General features: G+C 38.5%; 1 protein-coding gene across 5 annotated transcripts in view; it reads right to left on the bottom strand.

Annotated features, from left to right (window-relative positions):
- The window catches only part of CRYBG3 (crystallin beta-gamma domain containing 3), an 89,390-nt gene that overhangs the window by 56,666 nt on the left and 11,451 nt on the right, over positions 1 to 21,273 (bottom strand). For 2 of the 5 annotated variants that reach the window (XR_014938426.1, XM_015878946.3), the window contains exons 2-3: positions 18,715 to 18,793; positions 6,259 to 6,695 (exon numbers count right to left, since the gene is read on the bottom strand). Coding sequence is in view for 2 of the 5 variants with exons in the window: in XM_015878946.3 (XP_015734432.2) it covers positions 6,259 to 6,695; positions 18,715 to 18,793 (516 nt within the window). In the remaining 3 variants the exon portion in view is untranslated. Of the gene's footprint in view, positions 1 to 6,258; positions 6,696 to 7,259; positions 7,290 to 18,714; positions 18,794 to 19,402; positions 19,505 to 21,273 lie in introns of those variants that run through there. The other 3 variants (XM_085526369.1, XM_085526363.1, XM_085526352.1) reach the window with 3 other exon arrangements.

Here is a 21,273-nt window from a genome sequence, read left to right as displayed (position 1 = left end):
TTTCTGAATCACTACAAAACTGCTTCTGACCAGTAATACAATGGTGAATGACAAGCTCTGAAAGAAAAATGTAAACCAAATTTATCTGGAGGATTTTACAATCTGCAAAAAAACAAAACGAAGACCAAGCCTCACTAAATTCAGCAATATATAACCTAAAAGATGTGCAGCTGGTTTCAAACTCCTCACTTCTCAAGACTACTTCTCCTTCTGGATGAAATACCTTGAAATACTGTAGCTTAACTATTACAAGAACTTGGCTCTTGGTAGGGTGCAAAGTGTAAAAGTAGACTGTTCAGAGCATTGCTTTTGAAATCACCCCCTATCACCTTCTACTCACAGTTAGGAAATCCTTGCAGCGGTGGGTGGATAGTTCTTACTTCCACGTCTGCAAGGATCGTAACAGAAGGGAGAATTTAGCATCCTAAATATTCTGTTAAATTTGAGTATTACAATCTTAACTAGTGGTCAGGATTTTACAATAGAATCATTTAGAGTTTTCAACAACTTTGATTTTTGTCTCATCAATCATGTTCAGCAATGCAATAAAGCTTCTTGCTGAACTCCAAAGCAAGCCGTGCAGTTTCACAAGTAATACTCTTAGGCATTTTACTACAAGTAACATTTACTTACTGTTACTGGATGTTACAAAAAATTTTAAAACACTGTATGAGAAGATAAGCAAATGGTAAGCAGTCAACAGAAAAGATCTGGGTCATCAATCTCACAATCTTTTTCTTTCTTTTCCCCATGGGAAAAAGAAAAGGAAATTGTCTGAGTTATGTTCTCAGTTTCCTGTAAGGTGTAATGCCAATTACTATGACAAACATTCCTAAGAACCTGGTAGGCATGTAATACAAGAAGGCCATTTTCAGGAGTTTTAGGGAAACAGTTTCAGTTCTGAAACCAAATTGCTGCTTCCTAGTTAAAAGCAAGAAATATAGTGGAGTAAAATCATGTTTTGAGCTTTTTGCTTAAATTATGAAACTTGGATCTCTCTATAGAGACATTCAGTGGTGAGAAACTAAGTGAAGTGCGTTCCCACTGTTTCACTGCTTTCATTTTTAAGTATCATTTCATCATTTAAAGGTTGTTTTTAAATCTCATTAGAAAGGACTATAATGTCTAAAACTAAAACAAACTTTCTATTTTTAGATTTTCTACTCACCCATCGAGGACTATTAAGATGTTTCTACATGTAGCAGTCAATACATTGTCTTTTATTTCTCACTTACAGCTAAATGAGTGTTATCACTGTATTTTACCAACAACACCCTTTCATCATCAACTTCTTACAGAAGAGAGCAAGCCCAGTTGTTTGCTTCAGTATTCAACAGCAACAAACTGACTGGAAGAGCTCAGGGGGTTGTATCAATGCTGCAGATCTGAACAGAGGCCTGTAACTACTGTGTTCCCGTAGAAGTTGGGTCTAGTTTTCTATCATCTTCATCAGTGACCTGGATGAAGGGATAGAATGCACCCTCAGCAAGTTTCCTAATTATACAAAGCTGGGAGAAGCGGCTGACACATTAGAAGTCCGTATTGCCATTCAGCAAGACCTGGACAGACTGGGCAGAGAGGAACCTGGTGAGGTTTAACAAGAGCAAATGAAGAGTCTTGGATCTAGGAGGGAACAACTGCATACATGAGTACAGGGTATGGACTGACCTGCTGGAGAGGAGCTCTGCAGAGAAGGACCTGGAGGTCCTGGTGGATGACAGGTTGGCCATGAGCCAGCAGAGTGTTCTTGTGGCTAAGCAATGGTATTCTGGGGTACAATAAAAAGAATGGGCAGCAGGTTGAGGGAGGTGATCCTCCTCCTCTACTCTGTGCTGAGGGAGACCACATCTGGAGTACTGCGCCCAGTTCCGGGCTACTCAATTCAAAAAAGACAGGGATCTCCTAGAGAAAGTATGGTGGAGGGTAACAAAGATGATTAATGGCCTGGAGCACCTCCCAAATGAGAAAATGCTGAGAGATTTGAGACTCCTCAATTCTGAGAAAAGACCACTGAAGGGGATCTTATCAATGTTTATAAACATCTAAATAGCGGGAGTCAAGTGGATGAGGGCAGACTCTGAGGGTGAGCATCAGTAGAACAAGAGGCAATGGGAAGAAACTGTAACACGGGAAGTTATACTGTAATGTAATAAAGAACTTCTTCACTGTTAGAGCAATGGAACACTGTAGCAAGCTGTCCAGAGAGGTTATGAAATCTCTTTCTCTGAAGATATTCAAGACCCACCTGGATGCCCTCCTGTGTGAGGTAACTGAGGAGACCTAGCCAACCCAACTCTCACCATTGAACTTCAGTATTGCAATGATTACATTACCATCTACAACAATTATTGCCTAGAAACTCTGTCCAGTTTATCATGGTTTTGTCCTCTATGCTGCTTCTTTACCACCTGTTACCATCTGAATAAAGGAGCAGAAGCCCTTAAGGTACCAATTACCACTGAGCCTGTCAGCCAGTGAGGGTGATGGAGAAATAATGTGGCCTACGTGTTTTGTCCCTTGCAAACACACACTCCACAGACTGAGCTCACAAATTCCACTCTCCTTGGCTCAAGGCCTGGAAATTTGAGTCTTTACTAAAGGCCAGGCCTCCCACTGATGGCAGAAGTAACCTCAGTCTACAAAGCCAGAGCAATCTCATTTCCTTGTATTCTGCAAAACATTGCTTTAAGGATATGAGGTTAATCAGGTTGTCTGGGTCTCAGTCTTGCATGCTCTGAGACCACTTGATAGTTACTAATTTCTGAAAGTTCTTTGTTCTTTTTTCATTAAAAAACCTCACACAAAACAACTCTCATGGAGATTATGCAACCTAACCACTGTTCCTCTTTTACTTATCATTGCAGCCTCCCCCCTAACCACAGATAACAACCTCTAATTTAATATTTAACAGTAGTTTAGAATTAACAAGTTCATTTAGAATGTTCCTCATGACAAAGGAAACAGTTCCAAGATTAATAATACATATTTGCAGTCACCTTAAATATTTGTAAAGCCCTATATTTCAACTCTTCCCTAAAATAAATGTTAAAAACTATGTTTTAATATAACAATAAATGGAATCAACAGTGCCTTTGAATATGAATGGATCACTAACGTGTTTCAGCTGTCTTTTAGGACCCAGTCCTCAAAATATTAGAAGACCACTTTCCTTCATGATGTTTGCAGACCATTCTGTTCTTTTCTGCTACATCTTTTTGGCCATCACTGTTCAAGTTTTTAGCACTCACAACTAGCTAGTTTGCAGTACATTCTACAAAACTATCAGGCCATAATCAAGCAAGAGTGCTTTTACAATTTAACTACACTAAATTAAAATCAATCAGTTAATATTTAGCACTGAAACTAGCACTGAAGGAAAAAAACAACACCTGTTCTACATCTTTTAAACTTTAATAAACTAAAAGAGAATAAAATTGACATAATCATCTCCTTAACATAAAGAACAGGCATTCTTAATTCAAGTGTTCAAAACAGTGACCAGTACAAACCTCTACTTCCACACTATTGTTTCAATTTCTCTTCAGTAACTACTTCAAAACACTGTTCACACTGTGTAGTCAGGCAGAGAAAAACATACACAGAAGTTGCACGGAGATTTCCCAACCTTTTAGTGTGCTGAGCCAAAAAGGGCTGAATGTAAACTGAACTATTGAGAACAGTTTTAAAAAGAAAATGTGTTTTAAATGTTTGTCCAATATCACAACAGTTACATTTACAAGTTTCTGGGAAAAAACACACACATTTTCTACACAGAACTACTCACTATTACCTTCAAACCTGTAACAAACATTTTTATTCTTGCTTGATTATAAGACAAGTAAACCACAAAGATAATAATCTATACTGATTTGCAAAGGTTATCTCACAATATAGGCCATACTAAAATATGGTCAATTGAAAATGTCAACTTTAACTTTCTTTGATTTCAATAAAACCAATCTAACCCCAGAAATACCCATGCAAAACAAAGAGGTCATTTTAGTGAGCTATTACTCAAATCCTCTAAACTGTGTAAGCATTCATTAATGCCTTATGCATAAATCTGCATTTCTCTGAACACTAAGACTGGCCAACCTTCTCAACTATGTGTGTAGACTGCCTGGCATCTCATCCATTACTCCTCAACATCTACTCAAGTGCACTGGTATAAAACAAACAGAACAGCAAAAAAACCCCAAACCCCTCAACACATTGCCTCTCTCATTAATCCCAGTCACAGACCCATAAGCAATAATAAAGCTGAAAAATCAAAGTTGCTTCATACACTGAAAAGGCAGCAGAAGCCAGAGGTTTCCACCTAGAAGGAGAAATGAGCACCATCCCCATATAGCATCATGAGTGGAAGAAGAAGACTGAATTCTTTGGAGGTAAACACATGGCTGCCTCTCATCTACTCTTCCTTCGCAAGCTGCAATTGCCATGTTTAGTTCCCTCATATTTTGGGCCTTTAGCTGAAACTTCAATATTCATAGTCATCTGAAGAGACAGGAGTGACTAAAAGTAAATGGCAGGACTACAGCATATGAACTGATTTACTTTGTTATCAAAAAGAGTGAGGAAAAAACTGCATAAAGAACAAATTACTGCCATTATAAACTGAAGGATATGATTAGCAGCTGCATCTGGAGAAAGTGAACACTGAAGAAAACACAGCAGAAAGTACGCTGAGATATAAGATGGAAGAAACTACATGAATTGAAGCAAAAAGTGAGAAAGACCTACTGACACCAATTGCATTTTTTAACTATGGTCTCTTTGAAGGAAGGAGAGACTTGTGCATCTGCACAGCTCCGGGCATTATGGCATACAGCTTCATCTTTAGCTTCAAGAGCACACTACCAAAACAGCAAACTTGCAGCAAAACAGTGAGAGGTTCCTGAAGCACACCAGCCTGTTAACGCCTTTTAAGAAAAAGCACAGTTTGTTCAGAAACCAGACTGAATAACATTATACATCTAGGCCTCCCAAGATAACTAAAGGGATAGACTAGCTAAGTGGTCACGGGCTGCAATTCACATTTTGGAAAGAGTGTCAGTCAGACATGTGCTAGTATATTAAGAATCCATCATACAAACTGACTGACTGTAACAATCAGACCAAACCAAAGAGTACTTAAGAAAACACAAACCATATTATTACAAACCATACGGTATTTTGGTGGTGGAAACACAGCCTAAGATTCACCTGATGAGGTGACATGGCCCGTAATCATATCCTGATCACTATTGCATTTATAATATAAAGGTGAATTACTGATGCTCAAAATCATTACTCAACTGAATAACAGGGAAAAAGATAGAGGCATATTGAAAACAAAATTCACTATGCAGCTACTTTGGGGATCTCTGATCTTCTGTCTGGAAATGAAATGCTTCATGTGCTATAGATAAGTAGACTAAATACAATTAAAATTAACCTCAAAACTTGAAAAAACAAAACAAAACAAAAATAAAACAGTCAAATATTCAACGTAACAGCTACAAATAGTTTTGGAATACTATGTATGCTTATACCAGAGACAGAATGTTTTGTAATATACCTGGTGGAGCATAGGCAACATTTTAGCTTTTCTACTACTGGATATGCATTGGTGCCCTTGGCATCAATGTTTTTAGAAATCCTTTTTTTTTTTTTTTTGGAAACATTACAGGACTGTTGAGAATGTTCCATATTTAGGCTAACTGAGTACTTTACATAACCTTTTAAATACAGAAAAATAGCTAAGAACAAAGGGAAACAACATAAACAAGCAAAAATGCCAAGTTAAATAAACCAGTAAAGATAACTTAAAGATGTGCCTTACTTGCAGAAGTAAAAGCACTGAAGTAGTGAAACACAAAAATGACAAGCATCTTAACCTTTACTTAGCCCACAGCGCAGACATAAAATAAGTATTGTATTTTTTTGTTTTCTTTTAAATAAGTCTACAGTTCTGAATGCATTTCTAAATGCCACATTTTTTCTCTCCTCGTATCTAGAATGATCTATAATGAATCTACCACCCATGGTCAGAAAACTTCTAGAAAAACATTCTTAAAGTTGTATTTTGTAGAAGTTGACTTCTCCCCATTTATGTATGGCATTTACTATAGAGGTTAGCACAAAGTTAAGTCAGGGACACTCCAAAACATTCTTGGAAATGTCAGGCATCTGCCCTCCACCCAACAGAACTTAGTCACCACAGTTCTCTGCACACATACGCTTTTCTGTAATTTGGTATTAAAATACAAAACTTACTTTTTCACATCTGCAGATCGTTTCCGGCCTCCTTGCTGATCCTGTGAGCTGTCTTTCCCAGTGTTATTTAAGATCGTGTCATCTTTATTTACGGAGTCCTCTTTTATTCTAGTCGTAGAACAGACAGGCTCTTCAGTTTTTGGGTGCTGTGGTTGCGTGCCCTCTGTAAGGGTATTTGTGTTCTGTAAATCCTTTTCACATCTGTTGGGTTCATCTTGGCAGGCGGGTGGTTTAGAGTCTACCAAAGAAGATTTTGTTGCAAGATTAAACAAGCTTCCAAGAAACTGAAAAAAACCTTCTCGGGGTTGCTTGTCTTTATCTGCTGCTTTGTTTCCAGGAGTCAAACTAGGAAGGCTATTAGCCTTTTTCAGCTCCTCTTGGATATCAGACTTGCTAAGTTCTTCTGTGGAATGGTTCTTTTCTTCATTCGGATAAACCTGAAATAAAATCAAAAGATAGATAAAGGCAACATTTCTTGTCATTTCCCTGCACTGCCAAATTTCTTATTTTTTACTTGCTTCCAAGCAAATCTGTTTTTTTGAAATTTCTTTTTAAAACCAAACCCTTGTGCTCTTCTCTCCACATATGAAAAAGCCAAGAGGGCTACACAGGCTGGAAGAACCACAAGGCAGCTGCTGTGGAGGTAGAACAAGGGAAGTAACAATTGTTACTTCAATGTGAAGAAAAAACCAACAATGAAGGAAAAAGTAAAGAGTTTTCATGCCCTTTTATTACAAATAAGCAGGAGAGTTTCTTAGTTAACACAAGCACATGTCCAGTATTATTTACTGACAAATACGCCCTGCCACAAGAGAATTATGAGATTAGGCCTAAAAAAATAATAATGTTAAAATGAAAAGTAAGTTGTTTTTAGCAGCGCTTTCTTAACAGATCATATAAGGTAAATGATACACTGCTGTACTGACAGACAGACAGCTGATTTTCTTATTGTTCCTGAAACTTTCAATTCTTCTCAGTGCTTGGAGTCAAGAGCTACACACCTGTAGACTGGGCATACTCTGGACCCAGGAGGACCGCAACAACCTAGTAGACTTGCTCTTCTTCCTTCAGGTTATACTCCAACTCAGGTGTACCATTAAGTGCTTAAAAGCAGACTGAAAAAGCGCAGACCCATGGAAAAAGCTTTGTGCACTTATTCGGTTTGCAAATACATACAAACACACAACAGCAAAACACAAGCATAACACGGTCATAAGTGTTTAGTAACCTGTTCTTTTAAAAGAAAAATAAGAATCATGAACAGAATTTGAATACAAAATTCAACTTGTGCCAAAGCTTAATCCTATCTGCTACACTCAGTGACTCCCATTGCAGACTCTGATAATCCTTTCAACTCCAGAGGTAATCGCACAACTGCACTTCCAAATCTATTTGTGCTCAACATAGCTCCATAGCTTACCAACCTCAAACCACGCTCTTCTACACAGCTGAAGTCCTATGCATCAAAGCTTCCCTGCACCCAGTCCACAAGAGGAGTTTATAACCTACAGAAAATAATTATCACTAACACAGGTCAACATCTCCTTTAAACCACCATTCATTTTTCCTCCTGGAAGAGATGCTGGAAACCTCCCCTCCAATCCTTTCCATCCCCTGCTTTTGCAGAGGGTGCTATGTGCCATCATTGCCTATTTCACCTTTACAATACTATTCTTGTAATTTCAAGCCAGTTTCTTAAAACAGAATAAAGTTATCCCTGGTTTTCTTAGATGAACTCTATTTGGCTCAGCAGGACAGGGAAAGGAAATTGTGAACAAAAAGTCCTGTGTAAGTTTTAGATGTGTCAGTAATATCACTGGACAGTGCTTATTATTTCAAATTGGAAAACACCTACCCAATGTGTGGATATGAGTATCCAATCCAATCAGAAAGCTACTATATTTATTATCTTACTAATGTTATTTCAACTTGAAAATAGATGAATTTCAAGTAACTTAGCAAGTAGGCTTAATTGTTGAGATTGCATCTAGGATCAAGCCAATGATGAAAAAAAAGTGTTTTAACGAACACCGCCTTGTCCATGCTTGGAGGAACACCAACTTATTAAAACTAGTGTTGCTAAGGGGCAGTAGCCTTTAATCTTCAAGGAATATTTTGTCACCTTTTTCATCAGACAGAAGATGCAATTGCTTAATACTGAATGACTAGATTTATGTGCTGAAAATTGAATTCCTTACATGAAGACAGAAATTAAAAGGTATTAAGGTGCCTTGAGAAATTCATACAACCTGTATTTTATTCATACAGGTAAGACATTTACCTACATTAAACTTTTATTACACTTTCAACAGTGAGTTCAGTCAAACGTTAGACATTTCTTCTGGCCCCACCTCCCCATGACAAACCCTACCTGCTTCCCCATATATTGCATAAATTAGCTGCACATGTGTCACCAAGAGATGCAGTCATCTGTGTAAAGTGAAAAAGCCCCGAATCTTGAGTCAACTCTATCCAGACCCATGCCTGGAAATGATAGAAGACAGAGCAGCTTACAGGAGTGCCATAGTGCTGGCTGGTATCTTTAGTACTAGACAAACTATCCAGTTAACACATAAATCTGGGATTAATCACTTGACTAATTAACTTTATCGCTTAGGAACGAAGTGCTTTGTAGAAAGCAGTATAAAACAAGAACAAGAAGTTTAATTTCCAAAATTTGATGATAACTTGTATGTTTTACTGTAATCAGCTTCTTAGCATTGCTCAATACCAGCTTTTGATTTAACTTTAAGTGAGGATGGGTATTTGTCCCTTGTTCTGATTCACACAAATTTGTCAGGTTTAGAAGAGTATCCCAGTACTGGAAGCACATACAAACTTTATTTCCTCAGCAGACGTAACTGTTAAAGGCTATAAACATTTGTCATAATTACTACAATATGAAATTAACAGCTAAATGTATTAACCGTAAAAGAAAATATTACATTCAAAACTTGTTAACTATTTAGTATTATCTCCATTTTTATTGTATTTTATTTTTTCTTTTTAAGACATTTATATTCAGGAATGCTTTTTTTCTACTAGGAACTGAGACTACAAGCATGGCTAAATCTCTGCATATTGAAATCTTCCCCTTGCATCACTGAGACATTATGCTTGCAAAACACTGCTTCTTAAGTATAAGCATAATTTATATCCTGCATGAAAAGCTGTTTTGTAGTCTCTGTTTCCAGAAACAGAAATTTATTTAGACTTTCTTGCTCTTTAATCTTCCTTTCCTTGCTTAATTGCTACTAAATCAAAAGAACAGGAAGTTTTAATATGAAAGGGTCCTTCCATACCTTTTTAACTATGAGGAGTATCTCACATAATAAAGCCCTGGAGAACATTTACACCATGCACAGCTGATGATACATGTGGATATTAAGTCCCAACATAGAACCTATGCAAATCCTTCTTCCCTCTCTTCAATATAATCAATCCTATTGTCTCTACCTTCTATTCTTTGTTCCACTTTGCTGTAAAGGAGAGCATCAGCTATTGACGTTTTATCATTTGAACACAAAATTTCAATTCCAAGTTGAAACGCCTTTTAGATGTTGCTCAGAAAAACCTGTTCCTGTCTCAGATTTTTAAGTATGCATTTTAGGATAATGGCATATTCAAATTAATCAGACTAAAGCGCATGACCTGTAAATCCAGTAAGCCTTAACACAGCAGGAGGTTTCAGACACAAGCGCCTGAACAACACAGCTGTATGACAGCAACTGCAGAAGGCAACACCACGATAACTTTCACTTTTATCTCCAGTGTCATTCTCTGAGCTTGCCTATGACAGCACCAGCTTAGGAAAACACAGAAAGGGTGCTGGGTATATGCAGAGAGATTATTACCCTGGTATGTCCCACCAGTTTTCAGCAGCCTGGGCCTTTAGTTCATCTCAGCAGAACAGCTGCATCTGTGTCGCAATTAAACTTGAGCAGATATTTACAATGGTGGAAGAACACCACTGACTCTGAAACTAGTTACACTCCGTTTTACTGATCAAAAGTATAAAAAGATCCTCTTGCAGTGCCACAGTACCCTAAGCAGCTTCTTAGGTGTACCACACAACTGCTCTTGGGTAGAAACATGCCTGTCCTCACGACCTTCAAGATCCTCATTGATGCAAGGAAAGATATAAGCTTTCCTATCATAGCAGTCTTTATGGAGACACCCTTCACACATGGACTGTGATCAGTCTGCCCTTTGACTTCCCCTTCCATTCTCCACAAATTCCCCTGCTTGTGACATGCTATCTAAAGCTTTCATGAGTCTTTATCGCTTTAGCAACTCCTGACTCCAAGTTTTCACTGGGCAAACCCTGAGGCACCAGGCAGATGACATCCTGGAGTCCCTTTAACCAGAACCGCCCTATGGTCCTGTGATCTCACACACAACTGGGCTGGCATGGAGCGGAAACTTGGCAGAGCAGTAAACAAGACTGCAGCTTTAATCAGGTGACTGAAGAGGCTGCAGTGATAACCAAAGCTGTATTTACTTTGCAGTCAGGTGCTGTGGTCTCACTTCTCAGCAACCACTGCCGAGAAGTGCTGTCAGCTTGGACTTAACATACAAGCCCACAATATGTGTCTCAAGTCTGATGACTATCTGAGCTGATTTATTCAGCAGCAGACAGGTACATTTTCCAGCCTGTAATTGACTGTTGGCTGTGGCACAGAGGTACACCCCAAACTGAATTACATACAGGCACAGGGCTTGCTGCTGTGCGGAACCCAGCTGCACCTGAACAGGGGTTGCTCTGCCAGCCAGGCCTGCCCAGCCCCTAATGCATGCTGCAACCAGCAGCCCTGGTAGCTGCCCTCCTCTTGGCAGCCGAGTGGCAGAAGTTCAAATTGCCAGAGGTTCTCATTTGGCAGGGTTTGTGTCAGTCTGCCAGGAATACAACCTCTTTTATTGCCTTAACAAGTGAATGAAATGAAAACATTAACAGCACTAAAACACTGATCTCCATGAACAAAGGCTTAGCTCCCAGCCACAGCAGCGAGACATTTTGGGTTTCATTCACTGAGTGAATGCTCATTATGAAGCAGCAGCTCAAGAGAACTGCCTGGAGACCTCTCACACGTTGTCTGTCTTCCTGTGGGGGAAGCTGCCAATGGAGAACACCCCACAGGCCACCGGATGCACCTCTGCACCCTAACCACCTCGTTTCACCACAGCACTGATGCAAGAGAAGACAACCAGTCATCAGGATCCACATGCAAGGATCCTAACCCAGCCATTTAACCCCAACAATTTGCTCATTCAAGAAATGGTTGCAGCACTACTCCAGAATTTCTCTTCAGTGGTGTGCAGAAATCACCGAGTCACTGATTTTCAAGTTGGATGAAAATGCTGGGCATTTTGGAAAATTAACAATGTTCCCAGGCCTAATTTTGAGCTTTCAACATAGCTACGATGGTCACATTTAATTTCACAATTTCCGAGCATTTCATTTGATCTCAACAGCTCTACTGCATGCAAATCTTGTATACTAAACAAAATCGACATGGAGATAGTTCAGGCTACTGACAGATTAGTACATTCCCATGATGACTCTCTGCTCCATGTTTTTCAGCAGACTTCCCTTCTCTGGGTGGGTGTAGCGTCTTTGCTGTAATCTTCCACTTGATTTGCAATGAGTGGGACACACTGAGCCATATAATGTAGGCGCATGTTTTTAGCACAAGACAAAGAAGTTAGGCACTTTCAAACAATAGGGAATCATAGAATCACCAAGGTTGGAGAAGACTTCCAAGATCATTTAGTCCAACCATCCACCAGCATCTCCCCACTAAACCATGTTCCTTAGTACTACACGTTTCTTGAACATCTCCAGGGATGGTGACTCCACCGCTTCCAGCACTTGATGGCTTTTTCCGGGAAAAAAACGTTTCCTAATATCCAACTTGAACATCCCCTGGCACAACTTCAGGCCATTCCTCTCATCCTATCACTAGTTATGTGGCAAAAGAAGATGACTCCAACTCACCACAACCAGGCAGTTGTAGAGCATGGTAAGTTCTTCCCTGAGCCTCTTCACCAAACATAGTTCATGCAAACTGTCCCTACTGTCTATGGCAAACCTGATGAAAAAAGGACTGGATGTAGTGGGAGAGACTGAGAACAAGAGTCATTTAAACAAACAGTCATAGCATTAAGAAAAAAAATCAGGAAAAGGAACTATCAGGCAACAAAACACACAATAAATAGATCTCCTAAGAGTTTTATGCTGCTCATGCTCATGAGAGAAATAGACTCAGAAACAACTCTGACACAGTGTTGTGTTTGTTTATTTTCATTATACCAGTAATTAAAGTGGAGTTGGACACGATGCAAGAGATCTCTACGTAGCATTATAAAAATCTGCTTGTCCTTACTAAATAATAGCTTTAACTAATCAGGAAAAAGCAAACAAAGAATAACAAAGACAGTCCTGGAAGTTTTGGGGATTCAACTTAAATCTGGGTTCTGTATTTCCCACAAATAACCAATGCTTTGAGCCTCTGAGCCTTCTGACTCTCCTGACTCTCTCACACTGCAAAGTTTTCCTTCCATGTTCTCCTTTCTCTGCTTGTTTTGACATGAAAAAGAAAATTAAAATAATCAAGTCATGTAAACACTAAAAGAGTAATTAAAAATTAATGAAATCACAGCATAATTAGATGTAAAAGTTAAACAGCAGGAGGGACTTTTTAGTTAAACCATTTACGTTTTGCTTTTTTTTTTTTTTTTTTTTTTTAAAATGCATCTAGTTAAATTCAATGACTATTTAACATTTGGAAGGATGACGGCCTTTGTTGAAAGTTCAGCACTGGGACTTCTAAAATTTGTTTATCCATTTGAATTTTTCAAACACCGAGGGGACCTTAACACATTTCACTTGTCAGATGATGAAAGAAAAGACAAAACAAAGATGTTCTGAAACCTGCATAAAATCTGAGGAGATATTCAGATACCTTTCCTGACAAATGAACAGAAAGCAGGGTGGTAAGCACAAAGGTTTCAAATAAGGAAGAAAAAAAGAGTTTTAAATAAAGTTTCTGCGAGGTCACCTTCATGGTGAATTCCAACTCAGGGAAAGCCTCTAGAATGAGGAAGCGTATGTTAAAATTTAAGAAACTCTGTTCATATAGTTTAAAGTTATTTCAGAAATTCTCTCTGAATTTCCTCCTGAAATTACTTTAAAGCACTGATTGAAGAGTAAGAACTGGCACTCATTTCTCAATGTATAAATATACATACATCTCCCAGTTATGATTAGGTCTATTATGAGCCACGAAGAACGGATTTAAATGGTCTTTTTGCTTTTCCTTACGTTCTCCCAGAACTACTCTTCCATTCATTGCCTTTTAATTAAAATGCTTTTACAGTCATGACATGATTTTTACTCTTTTACTTGGCCATTTCCTGATATTCAAAAATAAATTAAAAAAAAAAAAAAGATCAAATTCACCTTTTCAGCATTTAAAAAAATAACAATAATGATTAAAGAAGCACGAACAAGTAGGCAGTACACTGGGAACAGGGTGAGACAGCATGATTTCCCCATGTACTTAAATTCTAATGGCAGGCTATAGCTTCTGGCATTACTCTCTTCCTCATCTGTCTCCTCTGTCTCCTCAGCAGTTCTATGCACCAGGCTCAGCAAAGTCTAAGCCCGTTGTATTTTCATCCATCCCGAAATGAAGTTGCTCACAGTCCTTGAAGAACCAGAGTAGCAAAAAAGGAAGCATGTTTCAGGATCATCTTTTCTAAAAACCTCCGGTATGACAAAAGACCTTACCAGGACACCAGGCAGTGTGATCTTGAAATGTCTTCCCAAAAACATACAGCTCATAATACCATTACTTAACAAAGCGTCCTGGGCAAACAGAAGATTCTATGCACTCTCCTATAACATCTCATTCCAAAGAGAGACTAAACATTGGCCAAAGAGGAAAAGATTTGCTGTTGGGTTCCACAGGAGATCATATGAGCTCCAAAAAAATGTTTTGATTTTATTTTGTTTCTGAGGGCAGCGACAGCTACATTTTTTAAAAGCAGCTCAGTTTTTAAAAAATTCATGGTTGGCAGCAATATTCCAGCTTCCTTGGCTCCCAAAAGTCGAAGACTCATTTCTTTCATTTCTACTGGGTCTACAGCGAGGGCATTCAGCAAGCATGCAGACAGTACTTACATAACATACCATATGAAATAAAAACAACACGAAACAAAATGATGCTAAAGGAAACAATGTGATAAGCTATGACATTTGGCTTAATTTTCATTTCTTTACTCAGAATTTAAAACTAATGATGAAGTCAGAATTGTGGACATTTAGTAAGAACAGCTACGTGGATTCACTAAGTTCAAGGTACTGCTGAGTTTTGAATTGTTGTCATGGTTTAATAATTTTGTAATTTTACTATCAGTATTCCACATCATAACATCATATAAAGCATGAATAATTTTACTGAATCTGCAACTTACAGAAGAAGACTACATCTCCCAGAGAACAACACGGTCAGAGATGGGTCACGGGACCTGGACTCTATATTATCTCTGTCGCAGGCTAGACTGACGTCTTTCGAGTTCTGGCGTTCAGGGGAGTGTGTGGGAGCCTTCACCGTTTCGCCTAGATTTACAGCAGGCCTCTCGGTTTCGGGACTCGTTCTCTCTACTATTTTGCTACTATTTGCTCAATTTTCAATTATATTGTATTATATTGTGTTATCCTGTATTTCGATATAGTATTTAGTAAATAAGTGTGCCTCCTTAGATCGCTGCCGCTGTTTCCTTTTCCTAATTAACTTTTTTTCCTTTTGGCCTAGGGCCCCTGCGGGGCTCACAGCCCCCTGTCACCGCCGCAGGTGGATTTTCGTTTAAACCATGACAATTGTGAACGTTGTGAAAGATTCCACAACGTTCTTACACAATCTCTGTCAATACTTGACCACTCTTATAGCAAAGGGGGAAATAAATATATATATCCTTATAGCTAACTATTGTTGCAGCTCCAAGAGGAATCTGGCTACACCTTCTCACATAATTGGAATCGCTGACATAAAACTGTAATAGTTCATCTACCATTTAAATACAGACATCTCTAACCCAAAATGAAACTAATGTGAGATTGTTTCAGAACAATCTCTTCTCAATATTCACAGTATGCATAAATACTTACCATAGGACAACTAGGAAAAGGTTTAATTTGTAGCAAGGAAACTTTAGATTGGATGCTGAGAAATGACTTTTTAATTACAAGGTTTAAGAAATCAGTGGAACAGTTGTCTGATGACAAAGTTGTAGAGATCTTCGAGATCTCCATCCCTGGGGGTCTCTGAGAACAAGTTAGACAAACTTCTATCAAGTATGACAGATAACGTGTTCTCACCTTGGGGTAGAGGTGTACTTTCTGCCTCTGCTTTCTATGAAAATTGAGAATCTCTGTTTCTAGTTAACTGAGGCAATTACGATCCAGGCTTTAGCCTCTGGGATAAATTATAAAATATTGAATGCTATCAAAATACCGCAGACTAAATTATACATTCAGTAGATTCTATTTGTATCTCCTTTCTCAAACTTTCGCAATTGCTTTGCAAAGCTCATAAGGCAGTTCTTATGCCTAGTTGCTTAAGAACTCTTTCCTGATCAATCACAGGAGAACATGATTTTTCTTCCAGGCACTGTTACAGGAAGGATGTCTGGGGATGACTGTCAGGCAAGGCCATCTGCCTACACTGCCAAAGCAAAGCCTCAGTTGGCTGAGAAGCTCATGTACGGATAGTCTGAAACTGAAACCACTCACTGCCATGGAGGTAACCCAAGCACCAGTCACTGGAGCTGTAACTACTATATAGTAATACCACAGAAACCCAGGTTAGACCTGCGGCACAAGCATGACCAGCAAGAGTGCTGTGTGATTTCCTCAAAGCTATACTAAGTATACATTCAACAGCATGCAGCTCACTACAATAGTGGCATTAGTTCAATTAGTAAACCTATGTTCTATTTGCAGAACTCTGTTTTAAAGATATTGCCAGAAACTGGAAGGATGTATTCAAGGACCTCTACAGGAAACAGAATTGCAATTTTCCCTTCAAAAACAAAGTCCCTGCAGTGCTAAAAGTGAGGCTAAAGATACACTAACACACACTGGACACCATGCAACACAGATGATGAGCAAAGACAACATGAAGTACAAGACGTGTTTACAGCCACGCAGCCTTATGTTCAACAATCACATCATTCAAATGGAGCATTTACACTGTTTACAGCTCTAGTTCAAAGAAACAGAAGCCAAATAAAATCTGTAAATAAACAGTAGCAGGCTATGGTGAACATTCTGGCAATGAACAAATGTAGTAAATATATTTCAATCACATTTTTTAAAAGACGATCAAATGACTACTGATAACATCATCCTGGCACATAAACATAAAATTTTCCTAAGGTATTAACTTTTTCTCCCACACAGCTAAAGATTTCATCAAAGGGAATAAAAGAGTGCGTAAAGCTTTCAGAACAGCTGAAGAGCTATGGTAGCTCAGGATGGTTCTCAGCTCTAGTCATCCAGTCAGTTACAATTAAAATGTCTGACTTTGTTAAGACAGAGACTTACAGATTCTTTGCCAGCTCTGGCCTTCTGCTGAGATGGCCAATGGATATAAAAAAAATTAGATCATAGCATATAGGCCTGTCAGAAGCACAATGGATCATTAACTCAGTGGCAAACAGATTCAACATGGTATCAATTTGTAGTCACTATTCACCTGAAATGGGTAAGAAGGGACATGGTTCAAAGACACCAATGCAGATAGACAGCCTTAAACTTCCTCACGAAGTACATTTGGTAACTACACGACATCTTTTTTTCGAATAGTTACCTTGATGTCTCAGTGAATGAAAATGGAAGATTTCTCTATATCATACATTTTCCTTTGCAAGTGAAACGGAACTCCATTTCTTTTCAACTGTTCAGCTACATTCTTGTTATCTTTGTACAAGATGCTATTTTGAGCAATGTCGGTCACTGAACAGTGTGACACTATCAAAAATGTGTGTGTTGGAGGGAACAGTGGCAGGAAAAGAAAGGATTTTATCCATTCCAAAAAGGGTTGACAGGGACCACTTCTTGCTAACTAGTTGTAATTGCAGTGCACAAAAGATAAAATTATAGAGCTAAGAGCACTTATTACTATGTGTACAAAACTGTTAAAGCGTATCAGAAGATTTCTGATCAACTTAAGAAAAAGGGAAAGAAGTTAAGACAGGAAGCACTCAATATGTGTAAACAGCCAGCATATTCCGGTAATTGAAAGCTGCACCTTCCTTCTAAAGCTTATACAATGCCAAACAGCCAGGTATTATTTCAATAGATAATGAAACACACAGTCTAACTCTTTAGATTGCCAAACATAAATCTAAGACAACATAATCAAATAAAAAGTTTCAATGGTGAGACAAAAAAAAAAAAAAAAGAGAGGAAAGATGCCTCTTACGCTTTGGTAAAACTAAGCCAAGTAGACCCTAGATACCAAAGATGCCACTATACAGTCACTGCAAGTCACATAGGAAAAAGACCACTTCCCCATACACTGCTAGTGCTTAGTCTAGGCAACATAGGATGAAAACCTCAGATTCAGTCTGTTAAGAAGTCTACTACATCCACAGAGGAGTCTGGGTAACTAGTCAATGTCCTTTTGGGGAAACTCACAAAATTATCCGTATTACCCTGCTACTAAGAAAAGGAACGAGAACAAAAGAAGTGGTTAGAGCAAATAAACTGCTAGAATGACTCCACATGGCATGATGTTACAGCAACTATTCTGAAGAGGGTTGTATCACAAGGCCCCATTCTTCTATATAACTATTTATGATATTTGACTAAATCTAAACACAACCTTATGGGCAGCTACCACTTTGTGTCAAATGACTCACAGGACAAAATTCTGATCACATGGAAACATGTCTGTTTTTGCAGCAGAATGCTTACAGGACAAGACAAGCATGATTAACATGGGTAGCACTGGTGAAGAATAGGCAATGCGCAAGTATTTCAGCAGAAAGATCTTAGAACGCTCTGGTTGGCAACCAGTGAAACATCAAGAAAAACACTTGCTGGTTAGATAGTCGTAAATTATACAGAAACAGTACTTTAGGGGAATGCCTGAAACCATCATTTGATAAAAATACTTCCTCCTTTACTGGCTGACTGCATATAGAATAGGCACTAGACTTCCACTCCTTTCATGTAAGTAAATACACAAACTTTATTTCAGTAACATGAAGTATGAACAGTCTCCCTTTTTTACATGCATAACCGTAGCATAATGGATCCTAACCCAGAATACAGCAACTACGTGCTACTTCACAGTGCACGAATAACTCTAACCTCAAAACTTAGCAAAGAACCACAAGCAAATGCAGCAGGCTTAGCTCAATTAAGTATTGGTAAAATAGAAATCATACCTTCAAAAGTGCAGGAAGAGTTGTGCTTTCCTTTTGGTTGCTCTTTAAATTTATGGCTTCACTCCCTTTGTTTTCAGAACTGAAAAACAAAGATATTTTGCAACACTGAGGACTTGAATTATTCAATTGTACTTGAGAGCCAATAGATTCAAATTAAACACAAAAGAGCATTGACTTAAAAGGACAAAAAACATGTTTTCCAAAACATAGCCATATTCTGCATACACTGCAACTGAAAAAGCCATGCCCCAAAAAGCTTAAAATGAAAGCAAAGTACCTATTGCACATCATAATGACATATTCATAACTCAAGCATTCAGAAATGGCAGATAGTGTAACTAAGGCTGTTCTCCAACTGAAAATACAAAACAAAGCAAAACAAAAAACCCAAATTTCATGTATATACGTGTTAACTTTTTTCTGGAAAAAAAAAATAGCATAGTTGATGACTTGCCCACTGCAGCATTCCTTGGCATAGCAACAACCACCGTGCAGCTAGAAGGCATTCACAGTCCTTACACTAAGGATTGTGGTCAAATGGGGTGTGCTCAGGGCAGATGGAATCATCACAAATCACAGCCATCAGATTTATCAAAACTTTACTGAACAATGAACATACCTAATGGGGGGTTTGCAAGCAAATTAAGAAGAAGTTTTACAAAGGTGACATCAGGTGTGTCATAATTACCAAGGCAACACTCACTGTCCATTATAAATGTTAGTAGTCCAAAGTCTCCTATGTCCTTATAGCCAGTTTACCTTGGTCAAAACATTCTTCAGAATCCCATCTCTGGAATGAGGGGAACATTTGTTTTGCCCTGATTCTTATAACCATCCTTAAGTACAATCCAGCAGCAAACATTTTAATAAAAACCTTCACGCTACATGCAACTACAAAGCAAAATTATATAAAGGAAAACATTTGAGGATGTTAATGACAGATCACTTCCTGCATTGCCTATCACCATATCAATTTAGCACGTGAGAAATGTTCAGTTTTGCAGTGAAGTGATAACCACTTCAAACAGCCTTCTTTGTTAATTTTAGAAATTTAGCTTTGCTATTTATAAATGCACAAGCCATTATGTTTTTAACTATGTGAAGAGATGAGCAGAAAGCTATTTAAATAAAAGAATAAAACACGTTATTCACATTTTATTGAATTCTGTCAGGATTTGGATGTAGACTAGTAACCCCATAACCTCTGACTGTAAAGCCACAGGTAAGCATGACCCAGTAGGACTTCTGTAAAGAAAGGTTTTGTTCCAATTGTGCATTAGGTACAGCAGCTAAGCATACGTTAACATTCACACAGAGTAGAACATTCAGTCCAAGAATATGATGATTTCCCTACCAGCTGCTCAGGGTTAAGCTTCCCTGAGCCAAAATGAGAACAGAATGCTCCTGCAGCAAAGGTTAAGATCTTTCTGATCCGCTTCAAAACAGAAAAGAAAAGCTCTTTCCTGTCTTTTATAGATCCCCTTCATTATAGAACCATGTACTCCCAGAGCACCTCCGGTAATCTTTCATAACACATTCAAAAACACTAAGATGCTTTTTCAGGGAGAGTAACACAGAAAGTCCTGTCTTTATTTGCCTCCATGTAACACAGAGCGAATCAATTACTATACTCTTCTGTTAATTTCTTGTGCCATTTATGTATTTTGTGAAGGAGATGTCTTCAACACTTCTGTGCAGCCTGGCACACTAGGAAAATGCTCCAAAGTACAAATTACACACGTAACTTATTTTCTCCCTCCTATCTTTACATGAGAATTAAAAAATCTTGGATCTGCACAGCTGTTCCTGATGCCAATACACCTGACTCAGTACAGAAGTTCTCCATACTACAAGCAGAAGAACAAGTCTGATATCTATTAGGCATTCTTCTTGCTTTCAGCATATCACTATCTATGTAACTTTACTGCAGAAAAAAAAGCACTGTTCACTTCTGTTAAGTATTACCAACAGAGACCATTTATATCCAGTTCTTTTACCACTTTGCTTTGCCCATATTCTTCCTTCATGTTCTGTTCCCCTTTCCCCAATCCTTTCAGCACTTTCCTACTTTTTGTTTTGTGTTTGAAATACATCTCCATATTACTTTCTCCTCACTGGTCAGGCTGAGGCTGCTTGCTATGAAATTCCAGAGTACGCATCGAAACTAAAAGTTCAGCACAGCGGATAAGCATCTTAAAATCAACTAATAGTAATAATAATAAAAAGTATAAAGACTTTACTTTCCGGCATTAAACAAACATAAACTTGGAAGCCATTGCCCACTCCCCTTCATGGCCGATATTCTAGCGTTTCTACATTCCTGAATCTTTTGCTTTAGGGTGTAGTTCCCCCACATGCTGACTTTGTCAGCAGAGCAAGCTTCGGAAAATTCCACACCTTCTTCCTCAACCTTAGCAACCTCTTCCCACCCCCAACCCAGCTCAGCAGGGCTCCAGTAGCACCATGTACTTAGATAAACATAAGGGAGAAACAGAAGTCTCCACACCTGGAGCGAGCAGGCAGGTACCAGCAGGCACATGCTCCTGCAGCTCACATCAC

This window comes from Coturnix japonica, chromosome 1, assembly GCF_054131305.1.
Source record: "Coturnix japonica strain WE chromosome 1, WE-NBRP24, whole genome shotgun sequence".
Classification (NCBI taxonomy): Eukaryota; Metazoa; Chordata; class Aves; order Galliformes; family Phasianidae; genus Coturnix; species Coturnix japonica.
The sequence above is the reverse complement of the archived record's forward strand: the minus strand, read 5'-3'. Positions and strand labels throughout refer to the sequence as shown.